Raw genomic sequence first — 21,540 nt, 5'->3', positions numbered from 1 at the left:
AGGGCTCTCAGGGGGAGATGGTTGAGGGAGATGGGCAATATGGAATGTGTGTGTGAATTCTTATTGTTTTTTTTTCCTTTCTTTTTTTTTCTTTTTTAATAATTTTTTTTCTGAATACTTTCTGTTGATTTATTGTTTATTTGTGTGTTATTGTTGGTTTACTGTCAGGCCACTGGTGTGTGTGTTTGTGGTGGGTGGGTGGTGGGGGGTGTTAATGTTTGGAGGAAAGGGTTTCAGCTCATGTCATTTGGTTCCGTGTTTCCTGTTATGTTTGTTTGATTTGTCATTGGAATCAATAACAATTGTTAATAACAAAAAGAGATAAGTAGTAAGGTATCTTGTTGTTTTGCAGTCATGACAGTGCAGCTGCCAGCTAGATGCAGGCCCAGTTCTGCAGGGGTGCGAAAGTTAGAGCACCCTCAATTGATTATGTAAGCTTAATAATACTGTAAATTGGCAAAGCATATTTCCTTGACTGCTGGCAAACACACACACAAAATCCCTGCATCAAAACTAATAAACATGTATGATCTTGCAGATCAATGTGTCCTAATTTGCAGGTGCAGCATTCTGCTTTCATTTTCACAATGTATGCTCTCGCATAGAGAATTTCATAGCGGAATTATCTCACTTAATTGACCGCCTGTTGCTTTTGATTTCTGCTCCGGGATAAAGTGGCACATAACTGCTGGTCAGATCCCCAAAGCCAAATCCACACCTTAACGATTAGTGAAACGTAAAACACTGACACTAGATTAGTGGTTGCTGATAACATCTTCTGACATTGCTTGCTGCATTCATGCACAGAGAGAGAAAGAAAAGCCATAAATGATTGTAGCTTATATTAGAAAAATAAAAAAACTTTTCTCAAATGAAGGCAGTGTTATTCGTTGTTTGTGGTTATTTGTTATTTTTATTTGTTTTGGGATCAGTAAACATGATTTCATATATATATTGGACAAAATCTCACTTTATGCAGGATGAATATTTTTTATTTGTTAAATCCATGGTTAATCCCTGCTGTACATGTAAAGAGTGCATGCACAACACATGATATTTTGATGTATATAAAGTCCAGATTCACTTTATGCTGCTTTAAAAATATCAAAGAAAAACAAAGGGGGCACATGGTATCTACTAATATGATAATTATTATATAAATAACCACAGTCCTTTAGATTACATACAAATCCTACATATAAAATGGTAGGGAACATTAATCAAGCAACAATACTGAAAAAGAAAAAAAAAATCACCACTCTTTCCTGGATAACTTAATACACCTTTAAAACTGAACAATAAATTAGGATGAGAAATTGCCCATTTGAATTTACAGACATGTATCAGTCCATGTTTTCATTATTGCCATAAACAACTTGAAAATTTAAAAGATTAGGGTTGGTTGTGTCAAGTTTTTCTGGGTCGGTTGTGTCACTCAGATCCAGTTTAAACTGAAAAGCGTGAATTTGCGCGTATGCGAGTTTCTGCGCCACCACACATATGTTGTATCACTTGTAGAGGCATGTTCATGTTATGGCAGCTACACATTTTCACACAAATTATTAACAAGTTAGAACCTAAAAATGAAACCGAATTCCATGTATAACAATTAAACATTTGAATCATAAAAATAGTGTAGTGTCATAGCTGTCCAAATGTGATCCGTGATCCAGGTCCAGTGTACCTACTGATGCAATGTCAAACTAAATTATGAAAGGGAACCAGGTTTAAATACATAATCGAGACATTTTTTTAATTTATTTTTTAGCATGATCTGAGCTTAAGAAGCTCAATTAATGTGGGCCTGGGTAGCTAGCGAGTATTGATGCTGACTACCACCCCTGGAGTCGCGAGTTCGAATCCAGGGTGTGCTGAGTGACTGCAGCCAGGTCTCCTAAGCAACCAAATTGGCCCGGTTACTAGGGAGGGTAGAGTCACATAGGGTAATCTCCTCATGGTCACGATTAGTGGTTCTCGCTCTCAATGGGGTGTGCAGTAAGCTGTGCGTGGATCGTGGAGGGTAGCATGAGCCTCCACATGCTGGGAGTCTCCACGGTGTCATGCACAACAAGCCACATGATAAGATGTGCAAATTGACTTGAGTAACCGCGCCACCATGAGGACCTACAAAGTGCTGGGAATTGGGTATTCCAAATTGGGGAGAAAAGGGGATAAAAAAATAAAATTTAAAAATAGAAGCTCAATTGATGATACCATTGTTGTCAGATTTTACTGCTGATTTGAAAAGTATCATTTGATTGTAATCTTGACCAACCATTATGGAGATACTGGTCATTCCCCATTCAAGTAGATAGGAGCTGTACTTTCATGTTGCTATCCATAGAAAATAGTTGCCCGTGGGCATTCCCAAGATGACCACCAAGTGTACTTGCCTTGAAAAGGACTTTGGTAAGTACCAAGTAGCTCGATTTAAACATAATAATAACAAGTTTTTTTTTCTTTTACAAAACTTTTCCTTGTTATTGTATTATGATTTCAATAAAGGATTAAGACATTTTATTTTGTTTTGTATTAAAATATGTACATGGTTTAAAATGAGATGCTGATAGCTTTTGGAGTCCTTTAAATTTTCTAAGCAGTGATAGTCAGGGAGGCTGGAGACCAGATTATCCAGGAGATTGGAGCAGAGGCTATTTGTCTTTTTAGCAAGTCAGTCCACTCGTCGGCCATCTTTGGTACGCTCTTGGGCAGGCTGGGCTGCTATTTTTCATTTAAACATGCGGCATACAAGTGCAGCTCCTATCCACTTGAATAGAGAAATGCTGAAATTTCCAAAACATTCAGTCAAGGTTACGATCAAAGAACATAGTTCAAATCAGCAGTAAAATCGGACAAAACTGGTATCATAAATTGTGCTTTTTTAACTCAGATTATGCTAAAAAATGCAATTGTCCCAGCTTGTCTAACTAATAGGCATGCACATTCTCGAGTTGATTGACAGGCAATGTCTGTATAAAAAAGGTGATTGGCTCTTTTACCTGAAAGATGGGACTTCTTTTTCTACATCCATTTACCATTGGACATTCCAGACTCTTCCATTCATTTTAATATAAGTGGCCCATCTCTGTTAAGAAGTCTCTGGCAGAGGTTCTTGGAACGGAGGAGAGAAGGCGGGAAAAAAGTATCAGTTACGTACATTGCGTAGTAACGCATATGGGGAACAGAATCCCATCACGGTGCACTACACAACATAACTTCCCAGATAGGAAACATGGTACTGCAGTCTTGTGGGACGGCGACCGACATGAGTATGCCGCACTGAGTGATCCTCATGTTGGCCAAGAGGGGAGCACTCATAACAAATATATGAACTATAGTCATATAGTATGAATTAACTCCTTATTTATAATGAAAGTGCTTGTGACTTTATGGTAAATTATAATGGCGTGAATGCAGGTATTTATGTAAATGATGGGGAGCCCGTACTTAAAGGGGAAGGGCATAAGAATATAAATTTGGCCAATGAATAGCAAGTGCTCTAAACAGAGAGGACTTGTGAAGGTTGTAAAACCTTGCGAATGTGTTTTGAGAGGACCATCCTGCTGCAAAACATACTGGATGACTTGTAAGGACACACCATTCGTCCATGCCCATGAGGAGGCCATGTATCTAGTTGAGTGTGCTTTAACACCAATTGGGCAAGTATTACTCTGCGACTCATAAGCCAGGGCAATTGCATCGACAAACCAGTAAGAGAGCCTTTGCTTAGAGACGGACATTCCTTTTGTGCATTCTCCATAGCATATAAAGGGCTGATCAGACAGTCTGAACTGGCAAGTACGCTCAACGTATGCATGTAGTGCCTTCACAGAGAATAACAAATGCAATGATTGTTCCTCATCTAAATTAAATGGAGGAGGGAAGAAGGCCTGAATGTGAACCACCTGCACTTTGAAGGGCATGGTTAGGACCTTGGGTACATAGCCTTTCCTGGGTTTGACAGTAGTTCTTGAAAGACCGGGGCCAAATTCCAGACATGAATTGGCGACTGATAGTGCATGCAGGTCACCTACCTATTTTACTGAGGCCAGAGCCAGCAGCAGTGTGGTCTTAACAGAGAGCATGCACAAATCAACAGAGTCCAAAGGCTCAAAGGGGGACCCTGCGAGAGCTTTTAGGACTAAAGTTAAGTCCCATGTCGGGACTGTAGCTGGCCGAGGTGGGTTTAAACGTCTTGCTAGATATAGTTGCCACATGCACTTTGAGCATTGACGGGGTGAGTCCTGTGTCTAATCGCTCTTGAAGATATATTAGAATTTCATGTATGGGGCAGTTTACTGGGTCCTTGCCATGTAAGAGACACCAGTCAGTGAACACCTTCCATTTTAGTGTATAGAGGTGTCTCGTGGATGGTGCTCTGGCCTGTAAAATGGTGTTTATGACTGAATGTGTCAGTTCTGGCATGTGTAGTGCGCCCCGTTCAGGGGCCACATATGCAGGTTCCACAGCTGGGGCTGGGGATGCCAGATTGTGCCTTGCACCTGAGAGAGGAGATCCCTCCTCAGTGGTATTTCCCATGGTGAGCTGTACAGCATCTCCTTCATTTCTGAAAACCATGGCTGGTTGGGCCATTTCGGCGCAACTAATAGAACCGTTTCCTTGTCCTTTTGGACTTTGAATATTACAGAGTGAATCAGGCATACTGGGGGGAAATGCATATTTGCATTTCGCCGGCCATTTGTGTGCCATTGCGTCCATTCCCAGCGGGGCTTGGGACTTCGAGTACCAGAGGGGACAGTGGGCATTCTCCACTGAGGCAAATAGATCGATTTCTGCTTTGCCGAATACTTCCCAAATCCTCAATACTGTTTGAGGATGAAGTCTCCGTTCCCTTGGCATCACCCCTTGGCATAACAGTAGGTCCGCGCCGTAATTTAGGCAGCCTAGGACATATGTTGCTCTCAGGGAGAGGAGATGATGATCGCTCCATAGGAGGAGGCTACACGTCAGTCTCAAAAGTGACAGTGAATAAATTCCGCCGTGGCGGTTTATGTATGCCACAACTGTCATGTTGTCTGAGCAAATCAGGACATGACAGCTCACTATTTCTGACTGAAAAGCCTTTAAGGCTAGAAATACAGCCGATAGCTCTAGGCGGTTGATGTGCCATGCCCTCCTTGCACCTGTAAAGGTCCATCACACACCGACCCCCAACCTGTGTTGGAAGCATCCGCGGCCACCACTTTCCACCTGACAACTTGCCCCAGCATAACACCTCGCTGGTAAAATGCAGGAGTTGTCCATGGTGCTAAACCAGCTATACATCGGCGGGATATAGTGATGCGCATACGCCCTTGGCGCCAAGCATGTTGTGGCACGTGGCGCTTCAGCCAGCACTGAAGAGGTCTCATGTGTAAGAGACCTATTGGGATGATGAATGAGATGCTGCCACCATAAATCTAAATGCTTTCTGGAACAGCTTCAGTGGAAGTGTTCTCCCCAGTTTGAACTGAGAAAGGCACTGTAGAATGGCCTGAACGCGTATGCTCATGATGTGCGTGCGCCCGCTCGTGAAGTCATGGCGAACTCCCAAAAAGGAGATTTGTTGGCTGGGGAGAGCGTGCTCTTCACCCAGTTTACATTGAGGCCCAAGCTGTTTAGATGCTGAAGCAGTAAGTCTCTGTGCTGGCATAACAGAGTCTCTGATTGCGGCAGTAACAGCCAGTCGTTGAGGTAGTTCAAGTTGCGTACGCCGCTCAGTCTCAGAGGGGCAAGAACTGCATCGATACACTTTGTGAATGTGCGAGGAGCCAGAGACAGTCCGAAGGGCAGTACTTTGAATTGATACGCTGTTCCCTCGAACGTGAATCTCAAAAACATCCTGTGATGTCGTACAATTTGGATATGAAAGTACGCATCCTTCAGATCTATCGACACAAACCAGTCGTGTGGGCATACATGCGATAAGATCCTTTACTGAGTAATCATTTTGAATGGGAGCTTTATGAGTGCGTGATTTAAATGTCTCAGATCCAGGATTGGCCGAAGTCCACCGTCTTTCTTGGAACAAGAAAGTAATGACTGTAAAACCCTTTTTGTGCTTGACAATTTAGCACAATCTCTATTGCGTTTTTCATGATGAGACTGTGTATTTTGGCTCGTAACACTGGCGCATCTTCAGGTGAAACCGTGGAAGACAGTATGCTGTTGAAACGGGGTGGCCGGTGTGCAAATTGGATTGGATAACCATGTTCGATCGTTTTTTGCACCCATTCTGAAATACCCATTAGGGCTCGCCATGCATCCGTGTAATGGGACAGAGAGCAATTTGGTTTGCTCACTGTATGATATGATGCGACGCTCACAATGGGGAAGCTGTTGTGCATAATATGTGCGCTTTGAAGAGGAAAAGGGCTCTTTTTTTGAGAATGTGTGAGCATTTCGTGCATTTGCAATGAGTGCTGTATTCTTTTTTGCACTTATAGCATTTTTTATTGCATTTATTTGAGTGCAAGACACAGAAACAACATTTTGAACAATATTGTGAACAATATTCCTTTCCCAACAACCAGTAGTGGGGAGATGGGGAACAGTGTTTTGTGTCTCCAATCAAGCCTTTTTTGGAGCAGATCCAGAGGGAACCGCGGGTTCTGCTTACCGCTTCAAAGGGTTGTACCCATCAGGAGCGCTTTTGCTGCATGTGCTGATACGCAGGTGCCGGTGAGGCAGCAGGTATGGGGTTTTTAGTCGGGCACTTGCTCGAAACAGAGCAAGGGCGGACCGACTGTGATATACTCCGTTTGGGCATAAAGTGTCTCATAGCCTGTGACTGCTGCTGAGTTGCAACGTAACGCTCAGCAAACTTATTCCCAGAGCTGCCAAAAAGGCCAGCTGGAGACACTAGAGCATCCAAAAGAGTGGCTTTTTCCTTATCACTCATTTCTGTGAGGGTCAGCCATATATGTTGATCCAGAATTGCCAGGTTGCCCATGGACTTGCCAATGGCTTGCACAGTGAATTTTGTGGTATGCAGCGCTAAGTCTGTAGCGGTGCGGATCTCTTTGAATGTCTCTGGATTGAAGCCGTGCTTGTCCATTTACTTGAAGAGCTTGGCTTGAAATACCTGGAGAACCGCATTGTGTGGAGTGCTGATCCAGCTTGTCCTGCCACTGAGTAAGCTTTTCCTGCCAGTGCGGACGTTTGTCGACAAGGTTTGGAAGGATATATGGGGCGTGATTTCCATGCCCTGTTACAGAGGTGTGCCGCTACTGCCTCCTCCACAGGGGGTGATTGGGCATAACCGTTTTCTTCCCCATGATCCACATTAAAGAGGATGGCGTCACTGTGCGAGCTCGCCGAGAAGGGCATGCGCCAGGACTTAGTTTGTTTTAAACTTCGGGGAAGAATGGGGCAGATTTGGCCGTTTGACAGCGTCCGGACTGCAGGAACCATTCATCGTGGTGAGACCGTTCAGGTTCCTCTGGGGCAGACCACTCAAGGTGAAGCTCTTCGACCGCCCTTGTAAGCCACCCGCTCTTTCAGAAAGCCGGAGCTCATCTCGCACATAGTGTATCGGAAAACATGCGCTTCTGAGAGATTGAGGGGCTCGCGGGGTGTGTGCCACCATGAGGACCACCTCAAAGTCATCCTGTTTGACCTTGAGGCTCCGCCGTGCCTACTCGTGTGAATCCTCGGGGATCACAGAAGAGGCAGGTGGGAGGGCTGTGAGGCTAAATCGTCCCTCAGAACAAGGGTGATCCACGAGCGAAGTATCTTGAGGACAGTCTGTCTCCATGAGAGCTGACTCTGCGTGGGCACGGCCCAGACAGTAAACGCAGCTCTCATGCTGATCTGACGGCGGGATGTGCCTCTCGCACAAGGAACACTTACGGAACGACATCTTTAAAAAGACTTGAACACGTAAGTGACTCTTTTAAATATATCAATATATCAGTATATCAATTCATATATATTTATATTTATATCACACAATATACAATACACAATATACAATTGCTTTGTAAGGATACACAAACCCTGCCGAAGCGCTGCGGGGAATCAGGATGCTGAGACCCGTTCACCAGCGAAGCGTCAATCGGCGAGGCACTGCAGGGGATCAGAAAGTCTTCCTGCAAAGAATCCGCCTGCTGACTTGTGTATATCGACGGCAAAGGTAGAGGGCTTCTAGACAAGAGATGATCACTGTCTTGAAGGAAGAAATACTGAGGAAATGGTGTTTGTGCAGTTTATAGCCAAAACATGTGGGGCTCAAACACCATAGCCAATATTAGAATATTGGCATCATTGTAGAGAGGTTTCAACTAGGTCGTGTAAGAAGGCATGATATGCGTTACTATGCAATGTCGAGTGTACCGAGTCATAAGGGAAAGACGGATTTCTGTGAAAGACAGGCAGTATGCACAAACTGGATGAACTTTTATACTTTACAGAAAGTTTATTTTGATATGGCAGTACTCACATTGTGACAGTAAGAGGCTGTGAATGTACTGGAGCAGTTTTGCTATAGTTATACTATACTGTACATGCCAGAAGTGTTTGGTACACTGTGTTGGTAAGCTAGTTTGAGTTTGTGTATGTTAATAAATATAATGTAATATTTAAGTTCTCTTTTTCTCTCTCTCTCTAGTGATAGCACAAAATTGCCAATTTTTAAATGCTGAAGACCAATTGTACTTTACATTAAGTTCACTATGGGTTCATTGCCATCCACCAAGCTTTATTAAATAAGTTCATTCTCTCTCCTAACCTTGATTCTAATTTGTTTCATATAAATATGTTAGACCATATTTAAGTAAACCTATTAATAAATTACACGTGTTTATCAGGTGTTCATTAAAAAAAAATGCAAGAAAATATATTATGTTCTATGAAGGTAAATTGTACTGTTTATTTGATTTACATAAAATTCAGTAAATGGTCATCAGACTATATTACACAATGTATGTTCATTTATATACATGATATGGTGTAATACTGAAGCATTAGGCACTCATCAATAAATGACCTTCAGGTGTTGGAAACTCTTTAATAAATGTTTCTTAATGTTCTACTTTACATTAAGGTACACTTTATAGGTTACTAATGTTAGTAACTCATTAATAAATGGTTCACAGGTGTCCACTTTACATTAAGGTACACTTTCATAGCTTATTAATGTTTTTGGTAACACTTTATTTTACAGTGTCCTTGTTACGCATATTACATGTATTAACAGTAAATTATGCATAATTGCATGTAACTAATCCAAATCCTAACCCTAAACCTATAGTAATGTTGTTAATTAATATGACTCACTACTTACTTATGTAATTACACTGTAACAAGGACACTGTAAAATAAAGTGTAACCGTGTTTTTAAGTCATGTTTTTAATCTCTCTATTATAGTCTATTTTTGCTAAATCATGGCATAAATCGTGAATGATGACGTTTCATGATTTTGTTAAAATAACTATGAATAACAAAGTATATTTATTAATCATTTATAATGTGAGTTTAAATTGGCTCACTATTTGGCAGGTATTGCATGAAAGTCACCATTTTTAGACATGTAGTTATAACTGCATATAAATGATTTATAATGCATTTTTAGATGAGGTATAAGTCATCAATTAACCCCCTTCATAAACCCTTAACAAAGGGAACCTTAATGTAAAGTGTTATTTAAAAAAAGTATACCAGGGGACACCAAAGAAATGTTAGCATGATGATCTTGACAATATGGTGCACCCTTTCCTTTATTTCACAGTACTTTGTCAGAAAGCAGGTAACATAGTATTTAGGAATACAAAATAATACTCATTGTGCTCTTTTTTTGTCTTTGATGCTCTCTGTTCACAGATTTCCCAACATTTCTAAGTTAAATGAGATACAGGAGTGCTACACTATGCAATATAAAAACATATAGGTTACTTGCTAGATTCCCTATAAATCTGACAGCTCTCGAAATCGACTGAAATGTTTTGTCTTTTTTTTTTTTTTAAATGACAACAGATGAAGACTTTTCAAAAACATCAACACTGAAAGTAAAAGAAAAAATACAGTTAGACAGATATTTCCAAAAGTTTAAGGCGGTTGAAATAAAAAAGTTGGACAACCTGTTACCCTCATCCTGTAAGTCTATTCAGTAGATGTACAGATTCAGTGGCAACAGTTCAGTAAAATTCTTTCTCACTCATATCTCACCTTCCTGATTCACTGATCATCTTTTCTGTGTCCATGCAATGGCGTTCAACATTTACAAAAGCATTTTTCCTGCCAAACAGTAGAAAAGCCTAAAACAATACCCTTATAAACTTTTTTTTCTGATTGATAAAATATTGTTGACAGAAATGACAAATACATAAAACTGAAAATAAGTATGAATATCAAAAGCATCCAACATGAAAAATGGGGATCATGTGGTTGTAAAAAACAACAAAAACAAATTGCAGCTGAAAAGTCTGCTTTGTGTAATTATGTATGTAATACATTCATTCATACGGCTGTAGGCTTGATATTAGTAGAAATATCTGCAGTACTGTATATGTGTGATGAGCTGCCACCCAAGCACTTTGGTTCATGATAATATAACTCTGCACTACTAGTAGGAATTGTAAGGTCAAAGCAGAAGTGTGTGTTTTGTGGAGTGTGTAACTGGTAAACAAATCAAACATAATTTTCGAATGTGTATCAAATTATCTGAATTACTTTTCTTTTTCATTCCCAGGTTATGAGATTTCCCTTGGCTGTCTAGATTTTCTAATTCTGCCACTTTGACACTACAGTAATTCAAGCAGATGTTTCATCTACACAATCCCAACCAAACTGATACACTTTGTAGTTATGATTTGCACAAATGTAATATTTCATTAGCCTTTGTGTAATATTGTGTGGTCAGATCAGTGGCATGGATATAAAAAGTACATTGGCAAAGCAGGGTAGCGTAAATTGTGGTCTAAAGAAAAATATGCCATTTCATTGATAAGTGCAATGTTTATCCATCAGGACGGTAAACATTCATTTAAGGACAGATATCACAGGAGCTAATTCCAAAATCAATGGTCTAAACCTGAATCATTCACATTAGAGACTTTTTTTTTTTGTCCATTATTTCACAGCAAACGTTACAAATATAGAAACAGTATCTGTACATAGTTCATTTGTATTTAGAACAAACTCAAATTTTGGGAGAAAACTGTCCATAAATGACAGTGGTCCTGCAAGAAGAAATACTAAGATTTCAGATATCACTGTTGGATTCTTGTAGTCTCACAGTACAGCAAATACACTGTCACAGGACTAGGCCATGCGGTAACCAAATACTAAAATATCCATTTCAATATATATATTTGCAATATATTGTCCTCTTGTTGCTTTAAGTAACATCTTTAAATGTTGGTTCACACACCTTTTCCCTAAGTTGAAATTCACTGTAGTGTAATATTTATCCATTAGAATGTAATTTCACTCGATTAAGGATTTGTTCTTGTCCTGTTCTTTGTGGTCAATCAAACATGAAAAAGACACAGACAAACACTTTTGTAGATTAAGATTTATGTTGGGCTGACACTCCTTTCCAGTAATCTAGAATGTCATGCAGGTCTTCATCCTTCGCAAACTGCACTTTTTTCCTCAGGGCATGGCCTGCAGCCATGTACTCCTCATCTTTGTGACGTTTGCGATGGAGTTTAAAGCGCTCCCAGATGCTGTGTGATGGTTTGCAGTAGTACTCGGGACTAGACGAGTAACTGAGATTGTGGTACTGGGGAGAGAGCTGTGAGTAAGCCAAGTCTCTGGGGCGAGACCGCGTCAGGGGCTCCAAGATGGAGGTTTTCTGGCTCTCTGGTCCCTCCAGCTCCTCAATTTGGTGGGCATCAGGGTAGGAGTGCCGATGCTCGCCATACTGACGAATCTTCTCCGCCTCTGCCCTTAATATTGCAGCTGTGGGTGTGATAGTCAGGATAGTCTCCCCTGTGGGTGAAGTTTTTTCTATGTACTTCGACTCTGACTTATATGACCCCTCTGAACGGTAAGGCCTCGGGCTCCGCATTGGACCACCGGTGGCTGTACTTGGACGCTTTGGAGAGGCATCTGATGTATGATGTCTCTGTAAAGAATGGTGGTAGCTGTCTTTGTAGACAGGTGACAGGAAGACAGACTTGCTTTGAGGCTGCTCTGAGATCAGCACTAACTGAGGTTCTGCAGTTGACACTACACCAGATTTCACTCCTTGGAAGGAGGTGGACTCTGATTTCAGAGCATCTATGCAGTTGTTAATTATCTGGTTGACCTTGTCAACCTCCTTCGCAATTGTTGAGATCTCGGCAACCGAGCCTTGGCTGTTGCCAGGAATGGACATCTCACATTCCCTTCGATCTGGGGGCTCCCCTGTTCTTACTTCCATGTAATTCCCTTTTGCCATTTTTGGTGTGTCAGTTATGTCTTGCAGTTTGTATTGTTCCATGTCACTGCCAGAGGGTAGATAGGGCATGCGGGTCATGCTCTCCCCGGCCATCATTTGCTTTTGAGACATCCTGGATATAGTCCCACCTTCCAGCTCACCACCATATTTAAGCTCGATAATGTTCTTCTTCAAACTGCCTGCCTTTTTATGCTTTTCATCTTGTTGTCTCTTTTTTCGTAGGCAGTAATATACAATGCCTAAAACAATTACCATACTGAAAAGACATCCTAGGATCGTCATTATGTAGTGAGTGGCTGTTGCATTACTAGCTACTCTTTCTTTTCCATTTCTAGGCCCTGTGGACAGCGTCAAGCAGGTGTGATTGAAACGCAGGGAGTTTCTTATGGAAGCCACACAATAGGTGTAATCGGTGTGGGGTTTCAGGTTTTTCAGCTCAATGTCCTCCTTCTGTCGTTTCAGATTTTGTATATCAGTGAAGAAGCTGTTGTTATACAAAACGAGGATGTACATTTTCTTGTATGGGTAAGGAATCTGGACAGTGATTACTGCATTTGTGTGAGACACTTGCTTGAGTTTCATGATTGGTTTCACGTCTAATTCTATGTAAGTGGGACTGATGCTGATCTCCTCAGGCTCAGTCCCAGAGGGACAGTCTTCCAGCCCACAAGGTGTTGCATCTGGAGGGAATGTGGTGGTCTCGGGAGGCACAGGGATGTACGGAGTCACATAGTCCTCCGTGCACACAGTGGAAAGCATATGCAGAGCATTACGGTATGTTGGGTTGTTTGGATTCTGGCTCAGGAGGCTGTAGCCAGAGACTCCGGCAGGAGAATCGCACACCATCCGTTCACTAGTTCTATTGGGAAAGACTGAGAGCCACTTGACAAACCCCAAAAGCTCACAGGAGCAGTTGAACGGGTTGGTATAGAGCTCACATGTGGTCAGCTTAGTCAGGCTGGTGAAGGTGGACCCATCTAGCACCTGGATACGATTCATGGACAGGTCAATGTTTTCGATATTTGGGGACTCCCAAAAGGCATTGGGTGTCACAGTCTCAATCAGGTTGGCCTGGAGGTAGAGATACTGCAACTTTCCCAAACCCCTTAGAATCCCTTCTGTCAAGTTCCGCAATTTATTGAAGCCCAACTGGAGTACTTGTAAGTTGAACTGGGCCGAAAAAGCCCCATCCTCAACATAATTAATCTCATTCTTGGTTAGGTTCAGGTAAGTAAGGTTGGTAAAGCGGCTGAGGGCTGAGTAGTGGATGCTTTTGATCTTGTTCTCATTCAAACGAAGGTCCACTATGGTGCTGTTTATATGCTGAGGTATAGCCTCATAGGGTGGCTGATTTTGGCTGCAAATTGCCAGCCAAACAAAGCCCTTTTCCCCTTCTATGAGCCAGCAATCCCCCCTCACTCCACCTATGTGAGTCAGATAGATAATGGCCACAAACAAGAAGAAGGCACTCTTCACCATACCTCCATAACAAGCTCCTGATGCCCTACTGGAAGCCATGAGCAACACCTGTCGAAAGCAGCTTGGGGTTCTACTTGAGTTTTAACTAGGCTGGATGGAGCCTCACAGTATTCTGGTAGGGAAATGAACCCTTTCCCTTGATGTAGCCAATGGGACAAAATGTCCAGTCTCTGGTCCAGAGAATTATTTCACATGAGTTGAGGGTTTGTGTTCTGATATTTCAGCACCTTATTATATCTGTAGACCATAGCTTATGCATTTACAGGTTAAGTCTCCAATAGAGATGTTTTTACTATAGTGGACTGCTAAGGCTTGGTCTTAGTGCTTCACCAACTGCATGTGTTTATTTCCCAAGGGCATAGCATTGTTAATGGCTTTCATCCTCTTGTCTCTTCTTCTCTTTCACCATTTTAGTCTCATTTATGGGCCCAGAGGTGCTCCCTGGTAGAGAAAAGAGAAAAGGGAAGCACTGGATAATGTTCACAAAGTCTTTAAATTAGAAAAGCAATATTCAGAATACAGTTGAAACCCAACAAACAACAAGCATTTGTTTCATACAATACAAGATGCCTGTAGTCAAGGAATAATACATAACATCCCATTGTATTTTATTTCCCTAACGTCTCATTAATACTCCCGTGGTCCTGTGAAAGTTAGAGAATAACTTTGTTACCTGACCACCAACCATTGGCCAATTACCATCTGACAGAATAATAATAAAAAAATAATAATGTGTCCCTGTTCTGCCACCATTAAGTCTAAGACTTTCTAAGAAAAGGACCAATACTTGGGAGAGAACACAGATTAATTACACTTTGTCCTTTAAAATGTTAGAGTAAAAACTACCAGTGGCTCTTGAGACCAGTTTATTAATTTATAAAGCATCGGTATAGCATAGTTGGGAAGAACTTCAAAGAAAGTTCCATATATATTTCACCACTAGTGCTCCATTTGGGCAAAAATGTAACTGATGAATCCTGAACACCAAATTTTTTTTTCAGGAAAATGACATTTTTAGGGACACTGCTTTGACTCTTAAGTTTTCTGTAAGCTTTCTTGATAGTCATCTATTTTTAAATAAAATACCCAGCTATGGACAGAGAAGGAAATCATAAGGGAATAGTTCTTTTCTGAAAGACACTGCCCTAACAGAGAGCAGGTAGGTTCCCCAGGGCAGGAGAGACAAGAGGGAAAGCATCCTTCAGTTCACATTCATCCCTGGCAGGCTTTGAAACCATATTGAGACAGCAGTAAGCAATGTTGGCAATGTCACAAATCATTTTATGAGTTATGACAGGATTAGAACTGGTGTAAAAAGCAAATACTTCTCTTTCTATTGCACTCCTCCTAAGCATGGACATAAAGATGACTTTACATTGTGTATGTTTCAGCCTGATCTCTTGAAAAGTACATGCATGTGGCAACATTTTTGTAAAATGCTATTATGTGGTCCATTTCATGTATCGTTGTAGTTCCAAAGTAAAATGATCCACTGTATGGTGCTAAAAGTAAATGAAATGTTCTCCCAAACAGATGAGGGTTTTAAGGTTAATGCTGGGGCTGCACCATTAATCGAAATGAAATGGAAATCATGATATGACCTTGTGCGATTATTAAACAGCAAATGGCTATGATTTAAATAAATAAATAGTTTGCTCACAGTGATCACTTCAAAGTTTATTTGCGCTGCTGTGTCCTGTCTGTATTATGTTAGTGCATTAATAAAGTGTTTTCTGAGCGGTTCTGTGCTCCACAACTCCGTCTCATGCACAGAGTAACATATGTGCTCTGAGATTGGTTCAGACTGGCATGTCTTGGGTGGAGCGGTCTTTATAATTGTCTCCTATAGCGGCATCTGAGTCTCTGCCGGCAGGCTTGGGGAGTAACGGAATACTTGGATAATAATCCATTACAGTTACATAAAAAATCAACATATTCAGATTGATATTCAGAAAATTGGGATTACAAGCAGATGGATGCTCGAGATGTCTTCTGGTTCTCTGCCGTGACTCACGTGAATCTGACGCCACTCAATGTTGCATGCGTAAATAATTCCTGTCTCACATTAACACTGGGCTCTTGAGGCAAACAAGGTCAAACCATTAAAAGGGCTGTTTAATCGAAATAGCCACATTACATGCATGGAAATCTCTTCATGTCTCTTCATATTCAGTGCAATTTATGCCTTTCCATTGTGAAGATGTACATTTTAGGGCTATTGTTTACAAATTATGAAAACTGAGGAGGAACATTTAGATCTGCTAAAGCCATCTCACAATATCAACCCACATATGAAAACAATGGTCATATAGAAATGTCATGTTTACTTAAGAATTAATTTAAATTAAATTAAATTTTTGGAAAAATGTCTATTCTTCAATTTTCTCTATAAAGTATCATCCTATTCAGTGAAGACAATTAGTCCTGTAAATATTGTGAATTTGCATACAATAGCCAGTGCAGGATCCAGACATTTGTGCAGATAATAATTGGCAAAAGAAGAAAAAACTGAGTTGGTGCTGTTTGTGATTGAGAGGGCTGACTCACAGCTGTATAAAACAAAATATAATCAGGATATTTGTAGGTTCGGTTTCACATATCACTGTTTTTACGAGCACTACCGAGCATGAACTGATAAAACATGCCCGTTTGACACTTCAAGAATAGTGAATAAAAACAAACTTTTCAGCACATTTACGTTGAACGTTCGGTTTTCATAATCGATTTCTCTTTTGTTGCCTAAGATGTGCCTATGTGCTGACAACATTTCTGTAATAACTGTAGTGATTTTATTTTTTTTTTTACATCTGTAGATTTGACCACACTCCACACAACTAAGCAATTTATATAAACACATTTGATTGAAAAAGACATGATCGAATGCTCACCTAAATGGTGCGATCCATGTTTAGCAAAGCAGTGTAAATAAACTATCACCAGAAAAGCTTAAACACGTGCTCCAGTATGGAAAACTGATGACGTCATGCCAGTGCAGCTCCTATTTACTTGAATGGAGGAACACCAAAATCTCAAAAATGGTTGGTCAAGATTACAACCAAAGAACATATTTCAAATCAGCAGTGAAATCTGACAATGCTGGTATCATAAATTGTGCTTCTTTACCTCAGGTTACCATAAAAATGCAATTTTCCTGGCTTTTATAGCTAATGCGCATGCATGTTCTTGAGATGATTGACAGGTGATGTCTGTGTCCAAAAGGTGATTGACTCTTTCACCTGTAAGAAGGGACTTCCTTTCAACATCCATTGACCATTGGGTGCAAGAGCTCCTTGGTAGGGTGTTCCAGTTTCTCCCATTCATTTTAATAGAAGTGTCCCATCTCTGCTAAACAGCCTATGGGTAAACTCACTGTTGACTGCTGAGGCTCGTGCCTGCAAACGGTGAGTTCTGCACAGATAGCATTCAGAAGTCGAGGCAATTTTATCAAAAATCAGTCAGAGGGCCAGGCAAAAATGATTGGCGGGCCAGATTTGGCCCGCGGGCCACCAGTTGACTAGCGCTGCTGTACAGTGTCTCCTCAAAGCTGGTGAAAGCTCCTAAAAGCCTCTTGCTAGATGGAGGAATTATGAGCAAAGATACTGCACAACAATGAATTTTTTACAGCTATTTCCATAGCACTAAATACTCATTATAATTGTACTGTCTGACTGACCCTCTGTAATCCATGTCAGAGCCTAACTTAGCTGTGAAAGTTACAATGAATGAAAGGGGGTGAGTACGCCTTCCCCATTAGCGCAAGGCTGATTTACATTTCACACAAGCCATCTACAAGTGAATTATGCAAGGAGGGCATGCTTTCATTGAAAAGGAAAGAAGCATTTCTCAAGTGCATAGATGCCCATGGTTCATAAAGCCCTCTATGATAGGCAGTAAATCAAGGCTGGGATTTCAATGTGTTTTGCCTGGGCTCCTCCCAAGCGATGATTTAGGGGGCTTTCACACTGGCAGTTTAGTCTGAAACAGAGCATGGTTTGCATGAGAAACTGGAAATATGAAATCTGTTTTGCTGACCGTGGTAGACATCTGAACTCAAAACTACCTGTAGGAGGTGGTCTGAGCTCGGTTGCAATGGAACTGTGGCATGGTGTGCATGAGTGAGAAATCAAACTGTACTAAGGTCTGCACTAGTTCAGGAAGTAAAATATCTTGCACTTGTGTTTTTGCAGATATAAGCATGAAAACATCATAAGTTGCACAAAAACACACATACACACACACACACACGTGCACCATGAGTGGCGGGGAACATAAACAGTGCTGCATATATGTTGTGTGCAACAAGCTGTCTCCTTAAAAAAGACCGTTTGCAAACATCAGATATAGTTGCCTTCTCCTGGACAGGCATATTTGCTGAATTATGGCTTGCGAAGCACAGAGGCGCAAGTGTCATTCACTCTGGTGTGCATAATGACTCCAAATTAATAAAAAAATATAACACACAAATATAGCAAACTGCATCGTGTTTTCCATCATGTGCACGTTCGTGATGATGCAAGTTGATGATGGAAAAGCACCAGGATTCCGCAGAATATGTCCTCATATGCCGGTAACAATCGCACTCAGATTTGGTCTGCAGCAAATGTGCCCAGTATGAAAATCACCTCAGCTGGTCTACATGTAAGGTTACGCTCTGGTGTAAACCAAAAATACATGTTTTAATTTGTGTCTCTCAGTTAGACTGTAAGAACTTAATATACTTGTTCATAGGAGTTGAAAATCATAATGTGGCATGCAAGACATGGAAAAATAAACAGACAGGATGTAGTTGTTTATATAAATGTGTTGTGACAAGTATTGAGACACCGGCATTAACCCTTTGAGACTTCATGCTTTCAAGTTTTTCTCGGTCTCTCATTGGAAAATTACATTCACGACAAACAATGCAATATTGCAGTGATTTGTTATGGATACATACAGTCAGTTTCATAAGACTGTGAAGGATAAATTTCATGATCTTCATACACAAATGTATTTGTTTATGGGGAGAACGGGGCTAGTTGTCACACTGGAAAGTTATCACAAGGGCTTTTTATTTATTTATTTATTTAATTTAATTTTTTTATGAAATCTACCCTCCAAAGTACATTTTCACTATCATCATATTTTTGTTGTAGCTCTTGGATAAACAAGTGAACATAATCAAACAGAAGAAAATGTCCAATTGCTTATGTGTAGCCATAAATTCAAGGTGTCTGGCTATGCAGAAATTGAAATTCAGAATTAAACCTACCCTGAGAAATATTCACTGAGTAAAAAGTGTGAAAACTAGCCCCGGGCTCCCCTATATTTTATAGGTATATATTTAATGATATTCAGTACAATAGCACAATTGTGAGTGTGTTATTGCTTTTGTACAAAAGTTATATAAAAAATAATTTATTATTGAGAAACATTAACTGTAGACACAAGATGGCCAGTGATTTTGACTATGTTTGCTTTGCTAACGTAAAAAGTTCCAAACGAAGCCAAAGCAGGATCAACTGTTCCATGGCGCCAAGCAACTCACAGATTGACAGCCTGTCTGGAACACAACAAACACAGACAGGCAGAGTGATATGATACAAACAGTGCCGCATCCCAATGCTGTTATACTAAATATCAGGATGCCACTTGTCTAATCAGATTGGAGGATTGTAACTATTTGTTATTTAATTCTATACATGTCTATAACCTAAGGACTGGGCTTCAAAAACAGAATAATTTGCCATTTCTTTTAACTGTAATTTCTCAGTCACTAAACTGACTCCTCATTTGGTTAAAATTTAATAGTATAGAATACACCTGTGAAGAAAATCAGTCCAACACAGCTATCATTTGGTAAAAGAGGAAAATCTAATTTTCTCCATGCAACCCTATTAGAATAAGATTTGTAAAATACCATATTAACAGAAGTCAGAACAGTAGGAAGGGTGATGTAATCACAAATGTTTATAAAATGTAAGTCTCCACCAGAGAGCACCTAATATTTGCTGAGGCTCATCACTTCTGCTCAGAGGTGCGAACAAAAAACTAGTGTGTACAAAGAACCATGCAACCGCATGCCCATGGCCCATATTTTTTCTGTGTTTGTTTAGACAGCGGACGGCCTGATAGATAGCTTAATCAGGCCACACTGCTGTATAATATATATATATATATATATATATATATATATATATATATATATATATATATATATATATATATATATAATATTAATTATTTATTATAATAATAATAATAATACATAATTCAACCTTCATAAAAGGTTGTACAGTCAGTAACATGTTACAGTGATGGTATCATATGGTAAGATGAGTTATATATCCATTAACTATTTTTAATCAAGATTTTAGTTTAACATTCATCTGAATTTCAGTGGTGTGCTGAACAGTGTATATTTTATGTGCTGTGACCTGTTTTACACCATTTGTAATCATCTTTTTTGCTTCCACTAGTTCACTTTAAATGGTCCTGCAAGGTGACAATTCATTTTTAAATAATTAATATTAAATTTTGTGTTTCAGGTATATGAGGTCAGTTATATGAGGTTGCATGCATAAAAAATAGCAAAATGCTGTTGAAAATAGTTTTAGACATAATGAAAAAAAGCAAAATACTGTTAAAAATAGTTTTAGATTCAGTATAGCATGTCACATCGCAGAGCATGTCAACTTTCCAAAAATAATTTCACTACCCATTTGTCACTACCATTGTAGACAAACAAGTACTATTTTCAGATACCATCCTATTTGGTAGTATAGAACATAGCACATTGTAATCGAAGGTATGTTAAATAATTGCATGTTATTACCTTGGCACATGTCCAAAATGGTATTACCAAGTTGTATGTCCCTAAATATATTGCTATTATTACCACGGTACATGTCCAAAAGACATGGTAGTACCATGGCATATGTCCCCAAATATTGCTATTATTACCATGGTACATGTCCACAAAACATGTTATTACCATGCTATATGTAAAAAAAAAAAAAAAGGAAAAAAAAGTCCTGGTTACTTTCGTAACCTCCGTTCCTTGATGGAGGGAATGAGACGTTGTGTCGATGTAGTGACACTAGGGGTCGCCCTTGGGAGCCCCAAACACCTCTGATCTTTGAGAAAAGGCCAATGGGAAATGGCGAGTGGAATTTGCATGCCACTCCCCCGGACATACGGCTATAAAAGGAGCTGGCTTGCAACCACTCTTTCAGGTTTTGTGCTGAGGAGCCAAGACAAGGTCCTGGCCATTTCAGCGGGTAGTTCAGTGTTGTGGCAGGAGGGACACAACGTCTCGTTCCCTCCATCAGGGAACGGAGGTTACGAAAGTAACCAGGATGTTCCCTATCTGTCACTCACTCGACGTTGTGTCGATGTAGTGACACTAGGGGTCCCTATACAAAACGGCACAACTAGCTGAACTGTGTTACATGAACTAGCGGTGAAAGACAGTCGTAGCCAGCACATCCGGCCGTCATGTAACCTCCCCCAACGCTCTTACGAGCGTCGTACGGTCCCATGCACCTCGGGGACAAGTCGACTGCCCAAAAAATGGGGACCAGCTGCCCCAGCCACGGCCTCTTCTCTTTCTTCTCCCCAAAAGGAAAAATAGTTCAGCTGGGGGCCATATAGCGTCCGCGTCGGGGGGGGGTCACTCCCAAGGGGAAGACACCATGGA

The 21,540-nt window shown here is 40.5% G+C and overlaps 1 protein-coding gene across 1 annotated transcript; it reads right to left on the bottom strand.

The window, feature by feature from the left end:
* Positions 1-8,860: 8,860 nt before the first annotated feature.
* Positions 8,861-13,907, bottom strand: elfn1a (extracellular leucine-rich repeat and fibronectin type III domain containing 1a). The gene has a single exon (XM_051714042.1). The coding sequence runs from the start codon at positions 13,899-13,901 to the stop codon at positions 11,508-11,510; it is 2,394 nt and encodes a 797-aa protein (XP_051570002.1). The 5' UTR covers positions 13,902-13,907; the 3' UTR covers positions 8,861-11,507.
* Between the last annotated feature and the right edge of the window lie 7,633 nt (positions 13,908-21,540).

Source organism: Myxocyprinus asiaticus, chromosome 13 (genome assembly GCF_019703515.2).
Source record: "Myxocyprinus asiaticus isolate MX2 ecotype Aquarium Trade chromosome 13, UBuf_Myxa_2, whole genome shotgun sequence".
In the NCBI taxonomy this organism is placed as follows: domain Eukaryota; kingdom Metazoa; phylum Chordata; class Actinopteri; order Cypriniformes; family Catostomidae; genus Myxocyprinus; species Myxocyprinus asiaticus.
Note: the sequence above shows the minus strand (reverse complement) of the source record. Positions and strands in the feature narration are given on the sequence as shown.